The 14,754-nt window shown below is 41.1% G+C and overlaps 1 protein-coding gene across 1 annotated transcript in view; it reads right to left on the reverse strand.

Moving 5' to 3' along the window:
• LANCL2 (LanC like glutathione S-transferase 2) overlaps window positions 1-14,754 on the reverse strand; it is a 58,733-nt gene that overhangs the window by 23,384 nt on the left and 20,595 nt on the right. The window contains exon 7 of the mRNA XM_075827063.1: window positions 10,517-10,693. Coding sequence (XP_075683178.1) covers window positions 10,517-10,693 — 177 coding nt within the window. The remainder of the gene's footprint in view (window positions 1-10,516; window positions 10,694-14,754) is intronic.

Genomic DNA, 14,754 nt, shown 5'->3' on the forward strand with positions numbered 1-14,754 from the left:
CCGCGATTTCGGACGTGGGTCTGCCGATATGTTAGAAACCCCTAAAATTCGGCGATTGCACCCGATCGCCGAATTTAAGGGGTTAATGCGCCGAAATCAGCGGCAAAGGACCGCTGGCCGGCAAGAGGGGAGTGTCAGCTGTCGGCGACAGCTGACCTCCCAATTCCCGGTGCACACTGTCGCCGACAGTGTGCACCGGGATTAACTCAGTAACTGTACGTCCTCGTGCGGGAAGTAACCTCCTGCAACGACGGACAGTTACGTCCTGGTGCGGATAGGGGTTAAAGGTCCTTGCAGTGCACTGTTATGGAAGCATAAAGTATCTGTGTGTTATCTGCTCACTGAACTGCCATATCTTACACACAGAATTCTGTCAAATCTGACTGCTCATTAAGCAAACACCACAAACATTTGTACACACAGCACAGTAAATCTATGCAGGTACTAATCTGCACGGACCTTCTAGCCTCACAAACAAACTTGAAGAAGTGACCTGAGCATATTCATCACCGTTAACCCCTGTCTCTCCACACCTCTGATATAGCTGCTGAGTTTATTAGAGGATGAGGGCACCATTGCTTCCAATATATTGTACCACTGTGGCTGGCATTGTAGTGGGGTACTTTATCTGCACCATATCGCCTATTACCCATAGGAAATGTACAGTAAGAAAAATAAAGAATTCTCCTCTATTATGCTTCAAATTATGGGTGCGTCTTATGGTCCAGTGCGTCCTATAGTAAAAAAAATACAGTAATTTATATGTTCTATGTAATGTATAAATATGTGAATTGTACGGATTTGCCTGGATTGTTAAGATTTGTCTGGGTATGTGACGGTACTTATGTGCAGCATCACCTGATTGAAATTGTGTTCTTTTTTTTTTTACTTATTTGGATTTAATAATGATATGAATACATTTTACTTACCCAATTGAGTGCCAGTTTTCTTTCCCTTCTTCCCATCATTCAACTGCTTTCTCACCTTTTTATACACTCCTCAACATTGAAATTGCAACACCAAGAAGGGCAAACCGTAAGGTTATACAAAGCAAGGAAGTAGCAGATGTCACTAAGATCTGCAAACGATCAAATTTTCAAGCACCCAGCTCTAATCTGTGGCATGTAGAAGGAGTATGAAAGGCAGATTCAAAGCAAAATTTTTAAGCCACATGAAACCTCAATAATAGGATCAAGTGGTGTGGGATAATTGTGCGATGCATCCTGTTCGGCGACGTGCCAGTTATCGCCACTTGTCGCAAACTGAGAGGGACAGAATATTTGAACTGAGAGACCTTGGTTTATTACTCCGGCTGATCTCTATGCACCTAGGCCGAGATCTCAGAACGGTTCAATGTTGCATGCCCCGGAGGTTGGGAGAACAACAACGAACGAGAATGACAGAGATCATCTGATTGGATGAATGGCCCGTAGTGATTCATTCTGTGCTGCAAGTGAAATTGGACATCACATCCCCAGCCTAGGGCGGCAACACGGGTCAACACATACCAGAAGGCGTTTTCATGACATTGGGCTACGAGCCAGACGTCCAACTACAGGTGTTTCATTGACCACACACCACCGCTCTTAACCCTTTCACGCCGCAGCCCTTTTTCAGATTTTCATTTTCGTTTTTCCCTCCCCACCTTCCAAAGGCCATAACGCCTTTATTTTTCCGTCGATATAGTACTATGAGGGCTTGATTTTTGCGGGACAAGTTGTAGTTTTTCGTAGCACCATTTATTTTGCCGTATAATGTACTAGGAAACGGGAAAAAAATTATTTGTGGGGTAGAAAATGAAAAAAACAGTGATTCCGCCATGGTTTTTTGCGTGCCATTTTTACGGAATTCACTCTACAATTAAAACAACATATTCATTTTATTCTATGGGTCAATACGATTACGCCGATACCAAATATATATAGCTTTTTCTATATTTTACTACTTTTACAAGTAAAAACCTAAGTGTAAAAAAGAAAATGTATTTTGTTTCGCCAAATTCCGAGAGCCGTAACGTCTTTATTTTTCCGTCGATTAAGTGGTTAAGGGCTTATTTTTTGCGGGATAAGCTGTAGTTTTTAATAATACCATTTTGGTGTAAATGTGACGGTTTGATCACTTTTTATTTCATTTTTTGTGGGAGATTAGGTGAACAAAAAATAGAGATTCTGGCGTTTACAATTTTTTTTTTTACGGCGTTCACCCTGCGGGTTAAATAATGATATATTGTGATAGTTCAGACTTTTACGGACGCGGCGATGCCAATTATGTTTATTTATTTAATTTTTTACTATGCTCTAGGGGGAAAATGGGAAAAGGGGGGTTTTTTGAACTTTCAATATTTATTTTTTTTTACACAAAAAAAGCAACTTTATTTAACTCATTTTTAAAAAATTTTATTAGTCCCCCTAGGGGACTTCAACCAGCGATCGTTAGATCGCTTGCACGATATACTGCAATACTAATGTATTTCAGTATATCGTGATTCTGACAGTCTCCTATGAAGCCCTGCCGGAGGCAGAGCTTCATAGGAGTACCAAGATGGCGGACCTGGGGGACTTCGTCAGACCCCCAGGCAGCCATGTGAACCAACGGCTCCCCCCGATCTCGCCGCGGGGGGGGCCGTTGAGACGTTACAGGGGGTCACCCCCGTTTTTAGTCATTTAAATGCTGCGATCTCTATTGAACGCGGCATTTAACGGGTTAAACAAGCGGGATCGCGCTAAACCACGATCCTGCTCGTAACCCGGAAGTGTCGGCTGTAACACACAGCCGACACACTCGCTTTATGAAGCGGACTCAGCCCGTGAGCCCGCTCCATATTCCCTCACCCGGAGTGCGCCGTATATATACGGCGGATGTCGGGAAGGGGTTAAAGGCTATCATGGTGCACAGCAAGACGGCAATGAAGACTGGAATGGAGGTCTGTCCTCTTCAGCGATGAGTCCTGCTTTTGTCTCAGGCACAATGATAGCCAGGGATTGGTCTAGAGACCACAGGGGTAACGACATGAAGAGGCCTTCACAAAGGAGTGTCACACCGGTCCGACTCCTGGGATTATGATGTAGGGTGGCATAATGTATGGTAGTTGGACCCCTCTAGTTTTCATTTCAGGTACACTAACAGTTCGGTGTTACATTGATTTGGTCATGGGACAGCCATTTCTCCAAATTGTCCCAGAAGCCATTTTTCAACAGGACAATGCCAGGACGCATGTTGCTTGTGCTACTGTGAGCAGCTTGCGTGGCCTAAATGTGCTGCCATGGCCTGCAGCGTCTCCGGACATGTCGCCCATCGAGCACATCTGGGGTGTCATTGGTTGGCAATCTTGATGATCTGGTGCTCAAGTGCATTCAGCGTGGCATAACATTCCTCAGACAACCATTAAATACCCTCATTGATAGCACGCCAAGGCATGTAAGTGCGTGTATTTCTGGGCGTGGCACTCATATTCTGTACTGAATAAATCAAGATGTTTGGAATATTTTGTTTCCATTTTTTATCATTTGCATATCATTAACATGTCTATCGATCCTGTGATTTCCACAATCCCAATACTTTTCCTTCTTGGTGTTGCAATTTCAATGTTGATGAGTGTATTAACCTTGCTGCCACATGCGCTCCTATGCCTGCACTTCAATACAGGGCATTCACACCTGAATTAAAGACCAAATTAGCCCATGAGCTCCCTGGACTATAAGAAGGGCTCTGCCCCTTCCTGCATTTCCTGAGCGTTGTTGTCATTACCTTAGTTTGTCTCTGCAAATGGTCTCCTAAGTGTCTTCCAGTTCCCAGTGCTCCCGTTCCTGCTACTTGTCACCTGTATTCCGAGTTATCCTGGTTCAAGTGCCATATTGAGTTGGAGTCGTGCTGCACTGAGTACTACGCCTGTCCTGCTACACCACGTCTGCCTGCTGCCTAAGTCCCATCCGAGCCTGTCTTGCTACTGTCTGAAGCTACCACAGGTACACCTATACGAACTATAGACTTTGACCTGTGTCCTGTTGGCCAGCTGCCATACCGTTAAGGCGGTATGGCCTAGTGGGTCCGCGCAGCCAACGTGACAAAAACACAGTGCTTTGAGCCAATAAGAGCCTGCCTGATGTAGAATACTGCAGCCACAAGGCCGTCCTTCTCTCTTTGCCTTTATAATTGAAACATTCATGCCCTGTAGTGACAGTGAAGTACGATACCTGATCGGCCTTCCCCCCTTTCTGCCTCAAAGGCTAAGCAAATAATATAATTAATAAGTCAATTAATTTAAAACAGAGTTGTGCCACATATGAGACCCGCCAAATTCAATAGCCCTTGCACCATAAACCTTTACCCCCTGCCACCTCCCCGTGCACTACCGCCTTTGTCTTTTCAAGTTTTTTCCTCAACTGGGTCACAAACTAAGGCCCTATCTCCTACATAATCTGTGCTGTCCCATACTCCCACATTAACTTTACCGAAGTGTCTTGGAGTGAATAGACATCGCCACCAGCCAGGATGCGATGTCTATTCCCACAGCTGACACTTCGGTAAAGTTTCTGTGGGACTTACTTACACAGCACACCGTGATCTCGCAAAATCACGCTGTGCTGTCATTCACTGCGTGATCTTGCAAGATCACGTTGTGTTGTGATTAAGTCCCACAGAAACTTTACCGAAGTGTTGGGAGTGTGAATAGACATCGCATCCTGGCTGAAAGCGAGGTCCAATCACTCTCAGGACACTTCGGTAAGGTTAATGTGGGAGTATGTGACTGCGATTACAGCTAAAAATGAATGGAGAGAAGTGTATGACGCTGATTGGTCAGCATCATACACTTCTCTTTACAACTTGTTCTTCACAAATTGCATAATAGGGGATGTGGCACCCTTGAAATTGACAGTGAGATGGAAAGGGAGACCCTATCAGCATTAGAATAACTGCTATGGGAACAGAGAACTGCAATAAGTAAGTTTGCTATGTCGGCCTTACCTAAATCCACAAGGTTTCCACCCTTGTCACTGTGTCCCCAGGTGGAAATATTCACCAAACTGGTAGTAGATGACCTCAAACAAATACCTAAGTTTGGATATAGGGATAATCTCACAGTCCCTCAGAGACAAGCCTTGAGAGAATTACAATCTTTTGAGGATGTGGTCATCAAAGCCGCAGACAAGGGGGGTAACATTGTGGTATGGCAGACAGAGAAATATGAAAAAGTGGCATTTAGACAATTAAGAGATAAGCAGACTTATGCCAAACTTACATTTAACCCTATATCTAAATTCTCTTTGGAACTGAAGGAGATTCTGAATAGGGCCTTGGACAAAGGGATCATCACTAAGAAGATTTTTGAGGGATTAATGACAAAGAATTCCAAAATACCTACAATCTATTTCCTGCCAAAAATTCATAAAAACATGATGGAACCCCCTGGACGTCCCATTGTGTCAGGTATGGGAGGTCTATGTGCAGCTACATGTAAATTTATAGATCACTATCTAAAGCCGTTGGTAACAGAACTGCCATCACATGTAAATGACACAACGGATGTCCTGGGGAGAATTGACGGGATTCAGATTGAACCCGACATGTACCTTGTAACCGCGGATATTGAAAGCCTATATACATGAATAAGACATGGGGATGGTCTGGAGGCGGTCCGCTTCTTCCTGGGGACTAGCAACTGGGATGACGAATTATGCGAACTTATTGTAGAATTACTGCAGTATGTTTTGAGCCACAACATCTTTGTATTCAAGGATAACTTTTATCTGCAGACCCAAGGCACTGCCATGGGTGCGGCGTGTGCGCCATCCTATGCGAACCTGTTTCTCGGTTTTTGGGAGAGGCAGGTTTTCCATGGGGTTGGCGCATGCGCCACTGACCATGTGCAGTGCTGGCTCCGCTACATTGACGACATACTGTTTGTGTGGCAGGGCTCGGAGTGCGAGCTGAGGAACTTTATGCAGCAACTCAATATAAATCAAGTGAATGTCAAACTGACTTATTCATTTCATACCTCCAAGATTGAGTTTTTGGATTTATCAATATTTAAAGATGCATGTGGTTTTCTTCAGACGGACGTCTACCGCAAGTCAACCTCCGTCAACTCACTGCTGCATGCATCCTCCTCTCACACTCCATCTACTGTCAAAGCCATCCCAGTTGGTCAATTCCTCAGAATGAGGCGGATCTGCTCCACTGACCATCTTTTCAAACAACAATCTGAGGACCTCAGAGACAGATTCGAAAATAGGGGTACAGCAAAAGGTCCATTAAGGCAGGATATCGGAGAGCCAAAAAGACCCCTCGTGCTAATCTCCTGAGTAGCAAAACCCCTGAAGTGGGAAAACAGCTGTTAGGTTCATCTCCACCTACAACAGTAGATGGGATGAATAAAGGACTATCTTAGGACGACACTGGCCATTTTAAGGTCCGAACCCACCTTGGCTCTTTGCCTCAGTGATAAACCAACAATGACGGCCAGGCGGAGTAGGAATCTCCGTGATATCTTGGTCAAAAGTCACTATACCCCTAAAAAGGTTAACTTTTTCGGATCTCAGGGGCAAAGAAAAGGGTGCTATCCATGTGGCAACTGTGTTGCGTGCCCTAAAATTAGTAGAACAAATAAGTTTGAATCAGTTGATGGCACCAAATCCTTTGAGATTAAAGACTACATATCGTGTAGTAATACACATGTAGTTTACTATGCTGTATGTGGATGCCCAAAGATCTATATAGGCCTGACATCGAGGGAATTACGTATACGCACTAGAGAACATGTGCGGGACATTATTGGAGCAGGGGCTATTGATGACCCTATAGAACTTAAAACTATACCCAGACATTTCAAAATGTTTCATGGGTGCAACCCAAGATCCCTCAAAATCTGGGGGATTGAACGTATACGTTGCGGCATCAGGGGGGGGTAATGTGAAGAAGGTCTTGGCACAGAAGGAATGTAGGTGGATTGTGCAATTAGGATCCATGGCACCGGCCGGACTTAATGAAAAATTAAGCTTCGTACCCTTCTTATGAGGACGCTGGAACCACCTGACTATCATTAGAATATACTTTTATTAAATTTTAAATTGTGGATTGTTTGTGTGTCTAGTTTTTAACTATTATTTTTTTAGTAGGTATGTGACATATCGGTTGATCTAGTGAAGCACCTGTGTACCCCTAAATAAACCCCTCAAAGTTCGACGATTCTCTACGTTGCGGACCTTGATGTAGAGCTCATATATCCGGGACTTCACCTATGTAATTTTTTTGCGATTTTACCCCTATACGTGTCTGCATGAGCACTTTAATGTCGCCTGGTTTTTTACAGACGACCTTTCATGAGTGTTACCCAACAGTAACAGTCTCTTATATATTTTTTTTGCACTGTTACGAAATGTTTGTTATGTCTGTATGCTTTAATTTGGAGATTTATGTATCTCCCGTATTCATGTTCTTATTATCAATATTTTATGTGATATTGTTATGCCCGTAATGATATATTACACAATATGTATTTTCTCACAAAATCACTGCACTATAGTGTACACAATTATAAGTGTATCTTATAAGTATATTAGGTCATTTGGCGTAATTGCCATCTCAATAAACAAAATGTTTTTCTTTCCTTTTCTGTCAAACACTGTATTATGAGGGTAATGTCTCTTTTTGAGACTTGTCACTGTTTTTGTTTAAAAATGACTTTTTAACCCTATATATACACAAACATTAGAGTCATTACTAGATATTATAAAGATGCCACATTACATTTTACTTACTCACATCTGGTCTGCGCTGTCCAATGGGGTGCGCGCTCGTGACGTACGCGGCCGGGACTGGGACTGGCCACGCCCGAACCTCCGATGCGGTGCGCATGTCCGGATCTCTTGGTAAGCGTCGAGAATCCGGATGTGCGCCGCAGCACTGGAGGACGGAAGTGGGGCCTGCCACACTTCCGGTTGCGCCGTCGGATGCGCGCCATGCACCCTTGGACGGGGTAGAATCTACTTAGAACACACCTGGGCCACACATAGATGGGGTATATATAGGGTGCCCACTGGATAGACACACTACACCCCCTTGAGGAAGCGGACATTCGCGAAACGCGCGTCGGGGCGCACACAGTGATCATCAGGAAACACTTAAGGACACTCTATGGGTAAGAATATCCTGTTTTTCCCTGAAGTTTCTGGGTATGGTTTATGTCTATCTTCCCAGTACACTACACTTTTTTTTTTTGGACCATTTCTGTCCTCTACTAGCACTAATACGTGTACTGAGTGAAATTTTCCATATTTCATACCAGTGATATTCTTACTGCAACCCATACGAAAAAGGGTTCACCATTTATAACTCTGGTTTCCCTGATGTATCTCTATGTCGATTACTTATTCAGTTTCTCTTGTCATATATATCTTTTTAAATGTTTGTTGTTTTGCATATTTAAATAAAGCATTTTTTGATACTTTTTGACATATATTGGCTTTAGACTCTGTTTCTTCTGTATTAACATATCTATTATAGAGTTGCCTTAATATTACAAATGGGAGGATGTTCTTTGGAACAATACCTAGCCCAGTAAATTTGTTTGCTTCTGGAGGCTATTAATTATAATCACTTCTCTTTACAACGCCCAGTTGGTAAAAAGGTAAAAAACGCCCAGTTGTCTATTAAGAAACTAATTAGCATAAATCTAAAATTGCTCATAACTTGCTAAAAAAAAATGATCATTTTTCAAAATAAAAACCACTTATCTACATTACAGCGCCGATCAGATTATGTAGGAGATAGGGCACTTATAATCTGGTGACAGAGCCTCTTTAAGCCCTGCAGGAAGCAATGTAAAAAGACAGAGAAAACAAAAGAGAAAAAAAACATAATAATTGGTATCACCAGGTCCGTAAAAGTCTAAAATATATCATTATTTAATCCGCATGGTAAACGCTTTAAAAAAAAAAAAAAATATGGCAAATTTGCTACTTTTTGGTCACCTGGTCTCCCCCAAAAATGAAATAAAACGTGATCAAAAAGTCTAATGTGCCAAAAAATTTTACCAGTAAAAACTACAGCTCGCCCCGCAAAAAAACAAGCCCTTACACTGCTCAATCGACAGAAAAATAGGTTCTCAGAATATGGCGACACAAAACAATAATTTTTTTTTTTTTTTAATAATTTTTTGTAAAAGTAGTAAAACATTAAAAAAAATATATATAAATTTGGTATCGCCGTAATCATATTGACCCACAGAATATAGTGAACATGTCTCAAATAAAAAAAAACAATGGAGGAATCACAGTTTTTTTCCCATTCCACCCCACAAAGAATTTTTTGCAGTTTCCCAGTACATTATATGGTACAGTAAATGGTGCCTGAAAAATGTCATTCCCGCAAAAAACAAGCCCTCATATGGCTATATCGATGAAAAAATTAAACAGTTATCGCTTTTGGAAGGTGAGGTGGAAAAACCAAAGATGGAAATACTGAAAAATTGTTGCAGCGGCAAGGGGTTAACTAAGTGTGTGGATGCCTATATAAAGTGAGTGTGCATATATGTGAGTGCATGCATGTAGTGAGTGTGCATGGAAACATGCATTTATAGAGTGAGTGTATCTATGTGTGTGTGCCAGTATGTAGTGAGTGTATATATCTGTGTATCCCTATATGTAGTAAATGTACATATGTGTGCATTCGTGTATATAGTGAGTCTATAGTATGGGAGAGTGTATGGTATCTTTAAGTCCTGTGTATCTAATGAAGAGAAATGTTTTAAATTCAGGTTGCGTTTTCTGGGCCCTGTATGGTTGTATTATTTGGGCTCTTTATAGAAGTGTTTATTCAGCATTGCATTGCAGCATTGTTTGAGCACTGTATGATGATATTATTTCAGGACTCTTTGGGAATGATATTTAGACCCTTTTTGGAGGTAAATCCTGTATAGCGCTGTTATGTTGGCATTGTAATGCAGTAATATTTGGCACCATTTTTTTTCAAATTGTATGAGCAGTAATAACTGTACATTGTAAGGCACTATTATGTGCGAAGTGTGACGATCCTAAAAAAAATGTTTAGGTGTGCTGCGCACCTTTCAGTAAGTCCCCACTGGTGGCCCTTGGTTCTCACAGATCAAGTTTATGAATGAACCCATGTGTACATACTGTATGAATTTATGTAGGGAGTGTGCATCTTCTGTATGTAGTAATACACATATATGGATTGTGTGAATGAATATACTTAATGCGAGTTTGCGTATGTTTACATATGCAATTATACGGATTCTGTGGGAAGGCATTTTAAAATTCTGGTCTGAAGGGGGTCCAAATGGCCCAGGGCCCAAGGTACCCTTAATAAGCCCCTGTTGTGAGGTGACAATGGGCATATTCACATAAAGCAGTAACGGGGTGGCAGAGAGTTGCACCTTTACAGTATTGTCGAAAAAACACATGTAAATACATTCCTTTTTTCTCAGTTTTGCCGTGCTGGGGGTCACATCATATAATAGAAAAATAATACCTACCACTGACACCATAAGTCCCCTTACCTTGCAGGCTCTGTACAGATACTTCTTGTCTTGGGTATGGTGGTAGAGCGATAAGAAGGCATATCCATTCCCTGAAGTTCCATGACAGATGCCATATCCCTTTCTTAGAAGGCCTCTCTGCCAAATAACATCACTGCAATCCACAGCATCTTTTAAATACTTATCTTCTTTGAATAGCTTTGAAAAAATAATAAAATAGTAAATGTATACACTTTAGAAAAAGGGGAAAAAAACGAATTCCAAAACCCGTAGGATGGCAGAATTCATACATCACAGATTTTGCCATGAATTTAAATAAATCCACAGCTTCTCCTGAATTCTTCACAGACTTTTTTTTTTCCACTTTTGAAAAGATCATCCACATGTATTATCTCATCCGCATGTATTATCTCATCCGCATGTATTATATCATCCGCATGTATTATCTCATCCGCATGTATTATCTCATCCGCATGTATTATCTCATCCGCATGTATTATCTCATCCGCCTGTATTATCTCATCCGCATGTATTATCTCATCCGCAAGTATTATATCATCCGCATGTATTATCTCATCCGCCTGTATTATCTCATCCGCCTGTATTATCTCATCCGCATGTATTATCTCATCCGCATGTATTATCTCATCCGCATGTATTATCTCATCCGCATGTATTATCTCATCCGCATGTATTATCTCATCCGCATGTATTATCTCATCCGCATGTATTATCTCATCCGCATGTATTATCTCATCCGCCTGTATTATATCATCCGCCTGTATTATCTCATCCGCCTGTATTATCTCATCCCCATGTATTATATCATCCGCCTGTATTATCTCATCCGCCTGTATTAGATCATCCGCCTGTATTAGATCATCCGCCTGTATTATCTCATCCGCATGTATTATCTCATCCGCATGTATTATCTCATCCGCATGTATTATATCATCCGCATGTATTATATCATCCGCATGTATTATCTCATCCGCATGTATTATCTCATCCGCATGTATTATCTCATCCGCATGTATTATCTCATCCGCATGTATTATCTCATCCGCATGTATTATCTCATCCGCATGTATTATCTCATCCGCATGTATTATCTCATCCGCATGTATTATCTCATCCGCATGTATTATCTCATCCGCATGTATTATCTCATCCGCATGTATTATCTCATCCGCATGTATTATCTCATCCGCAAGTATTATCTCATCCGCATGTATTATCTCATCCGCATGTATTATCTCATCCGCATGTATTATCTCATCCGCATGTATTATCTCATCCGCATGTATTATCTCATCCGCATGTATTATCTCATCCGCATGTATTATCTCATCCGCATGTATTATCTCATCCGCATGTATTATCTCATCCGCATGTATTATCTCATCCGCATGTATTATCTCATCCGCATGTATTATCTCATCCGCATGTATTATATCATCCGCATGTATTATCTCATCCGCATGTATTATCTCATCCGCATGTATTATCTCATCCGCATGTATTATCTCATCCGCATGTATTATCTCATCCGCATGTATTATCTCATCCGCATGTATTATCTCATCCGCCTGTATTATCTCATCCGCATGTATTATCTCATCCGCAAGTATTATCTCATCCGCATGTATTATCTCATCCGCATGTATTATATCATCCGCATGTATTATCTCATCCGCATGTATTATATCATCCGCATGTATTATATCATCCGCATGTATTATCTCATCCGCATGTATTATCTCATCCGCATGTATTATCTCATCCGCATGTATTATCTCATCCGCATGTATTATCTCATCCGCATGTATTATCTCATCCGCATGTATTATCTCATCCGCATGTATTATCTCATCCGCATGTATTATCTCATCCGCATGTATTATCTCATCCGCATGTATTATCTCATCCGCATGTATTATATCATCCGCATGTATTATCTCATCCGCATGTATTATCTCATCCGCATGTATTATCTCATCCGCATGTATTATCTCATCCGCATGTATTATCTCATCCGCATGTATTATCTCATCCGCATGTATTATCTCATCCGCATGTATTATCTCATCCGCATGTATTATCTCATCCGCATGTATTATCTCATCCGCATGTATTATATCATCCGCATGTATTATATCATCCGCCTGTATTATCTCATCCGCCTGTATTATCTCATCCCCATGTATTATATCATCCGCATGTATTATCTCATCCGCATGTATTATCTCATCCGCATGTATTATCTCATCCGCAAGTATTATCTCATCCGCATGTATTATCTCATCCGCATGTATTATCTCATCCGCATGTATTATCTCATCCGCATGTATTATCTCATCCGCATGTATTATATCATCCGCATGTATTATATCATCCGCATGTATTATCTCATCCGCATGTATTATCTCATCCGCATGTATTATCTCATCCGCATGTATTATCTCATCCGCATGTATTATCTCATCCGCATGTATTATATCATCCGCATGTATTATATCATCCGCATGTATTATCTCATCCGCCTGTATTATCTCATCCGCATGTATTATCTCATCCGCATGTATTATCTCATCCGCATGTATTATCTCATCCGCATGTATTATATCATCCGCATGTATTATCTCATCCGCATGTATTATCTCATCCGCATGTATTATCTCATCCGCAAGTATTATCTCATCCGCATGTATTATCTCATCCGCATGTATTATCTCATCCGCATGTATTATCTCATCCGCATGTATTATCTCATCCGCATGTATTATCTCATCCGCATGTATTAGTCCACACTGTAAATCTGCAACAAATGTGCCACAGCTGAACTCTCCCTTAGTGTTACTATTCTTCAATATCTATCTATCTATCTATCTATCTATCTATCTATCTATCTATCTATCTAGTTTGCAAGATGAACACCATATGATACCTATATTTTAAATATGATAAAATGCTGTAAAACCATGGTAAGAAAAAGGACACAAATATTTAGCAAACAATTTTGGGGTAAGTCTTAATGCAGCACCATAGCAAAAACAAACAAACAAACAAACAAACAAACATATTTACACAAAGCTGGCATAAACCATAGTCTTAGCAAAAAGCCAAGAACGTTTTGCTAGGACTTTCCTAGAACTACTTGTATTTGCTTCTGACTGTAGTCTTAAGAGTTCTCAGAGATTAAAACAGGGACGTTTACACTGGAAACCCTGTGGGAGGATAACCAGGCAAAAAAAAAAAAAAAAGAAAAAGATGAAGAGTGGGTGTATTCAAGTAAACAGGAAAGTATGAGTGCTTTAACCCCTTAGTGACTACCCAAAGTGTTTTGATGTTGTGTGGTAAGGCTCCTTATAGTCTGGTGTGCCAATGAACATATGATCCATTTTAACCACTTCGGGCTTCTCCATCGCTGTATAGACCGTGCTCTTCTCGGTCATTTTTCCCCACATACTCCAGAATTAGGCTGGGTTCACACGACTTATTTTCAGATGTAAACGAGGCGTATTATGCCTCGTTTTACGTCTGAAAATAGGGCTACAATACGTCGGCAAACATCTGCCCATTCATTTGAATGGGTTTGCCGACGTACTGTGCAGACGACCTGTAATTTACGCATCGTCGTTTGACAGCTGTCAAACGACGACGCGTAAATTAACTGCCTCGGCAAGGAAGTGCAGGACACTTCTTTGCAACGTAATTCGAGCCGTTCTTCATTGAAGTCAATGAAGAGCAGCTCAAGATTACGGGCGTCAAAGACGCCTTGCATAATGCGAGGAGGAGCTTTTACGTCTGAAACGAGGCAGCTGTTTTCTCCTGAAAACAGTCTGCCTTTTCAGACGTAAAGGCCACTTCTCGTGTGCACATACTCTAAAACTCTATACGCTAACAAAATTGAAAATACAGAGTCATATAGTTTTTTTTTCTCTCATCTATTTCAGTCTACCTCAGACATTCCAGTAGAAAATTTGCTGTACTGTTTTTGGTGCATAGGATGTGATTCTCTGCATCCCCCTCATCTAATGTAAAGTATATAGGATCATCTGCCTATCCATCTAAATTGCAAGACTGTTTTCATGCGTGCAGCGCGGTTTATATAGGTGTCATAAGAATTTTGATTTGTAGTACACATGTACATGTGGGTTTCCACTACTCAGAATAAAGCTATCTTCAGGTTATGGATACCGCACCAGACGTTTAAAGGTAGGTGACCTGGGCCAATGCCTAGAATGAAGGGACGTTGA

The sequence above is a fragment of the Rhinoderma darwinii genome, chromosome 5 (genome assembly GCF_050947455.1).
Source record: "Rhinoderma darwinii isolate aRhiDar2 chromosome 5, aRhiDar2.hap1, whole genome shotgun sequence".
NCBI lineage: Eukaryota > Metazoa > Chordata > Amphibia > Anura > Rhinodermatidae > Rhinoderma > Rhinoderma darwinii.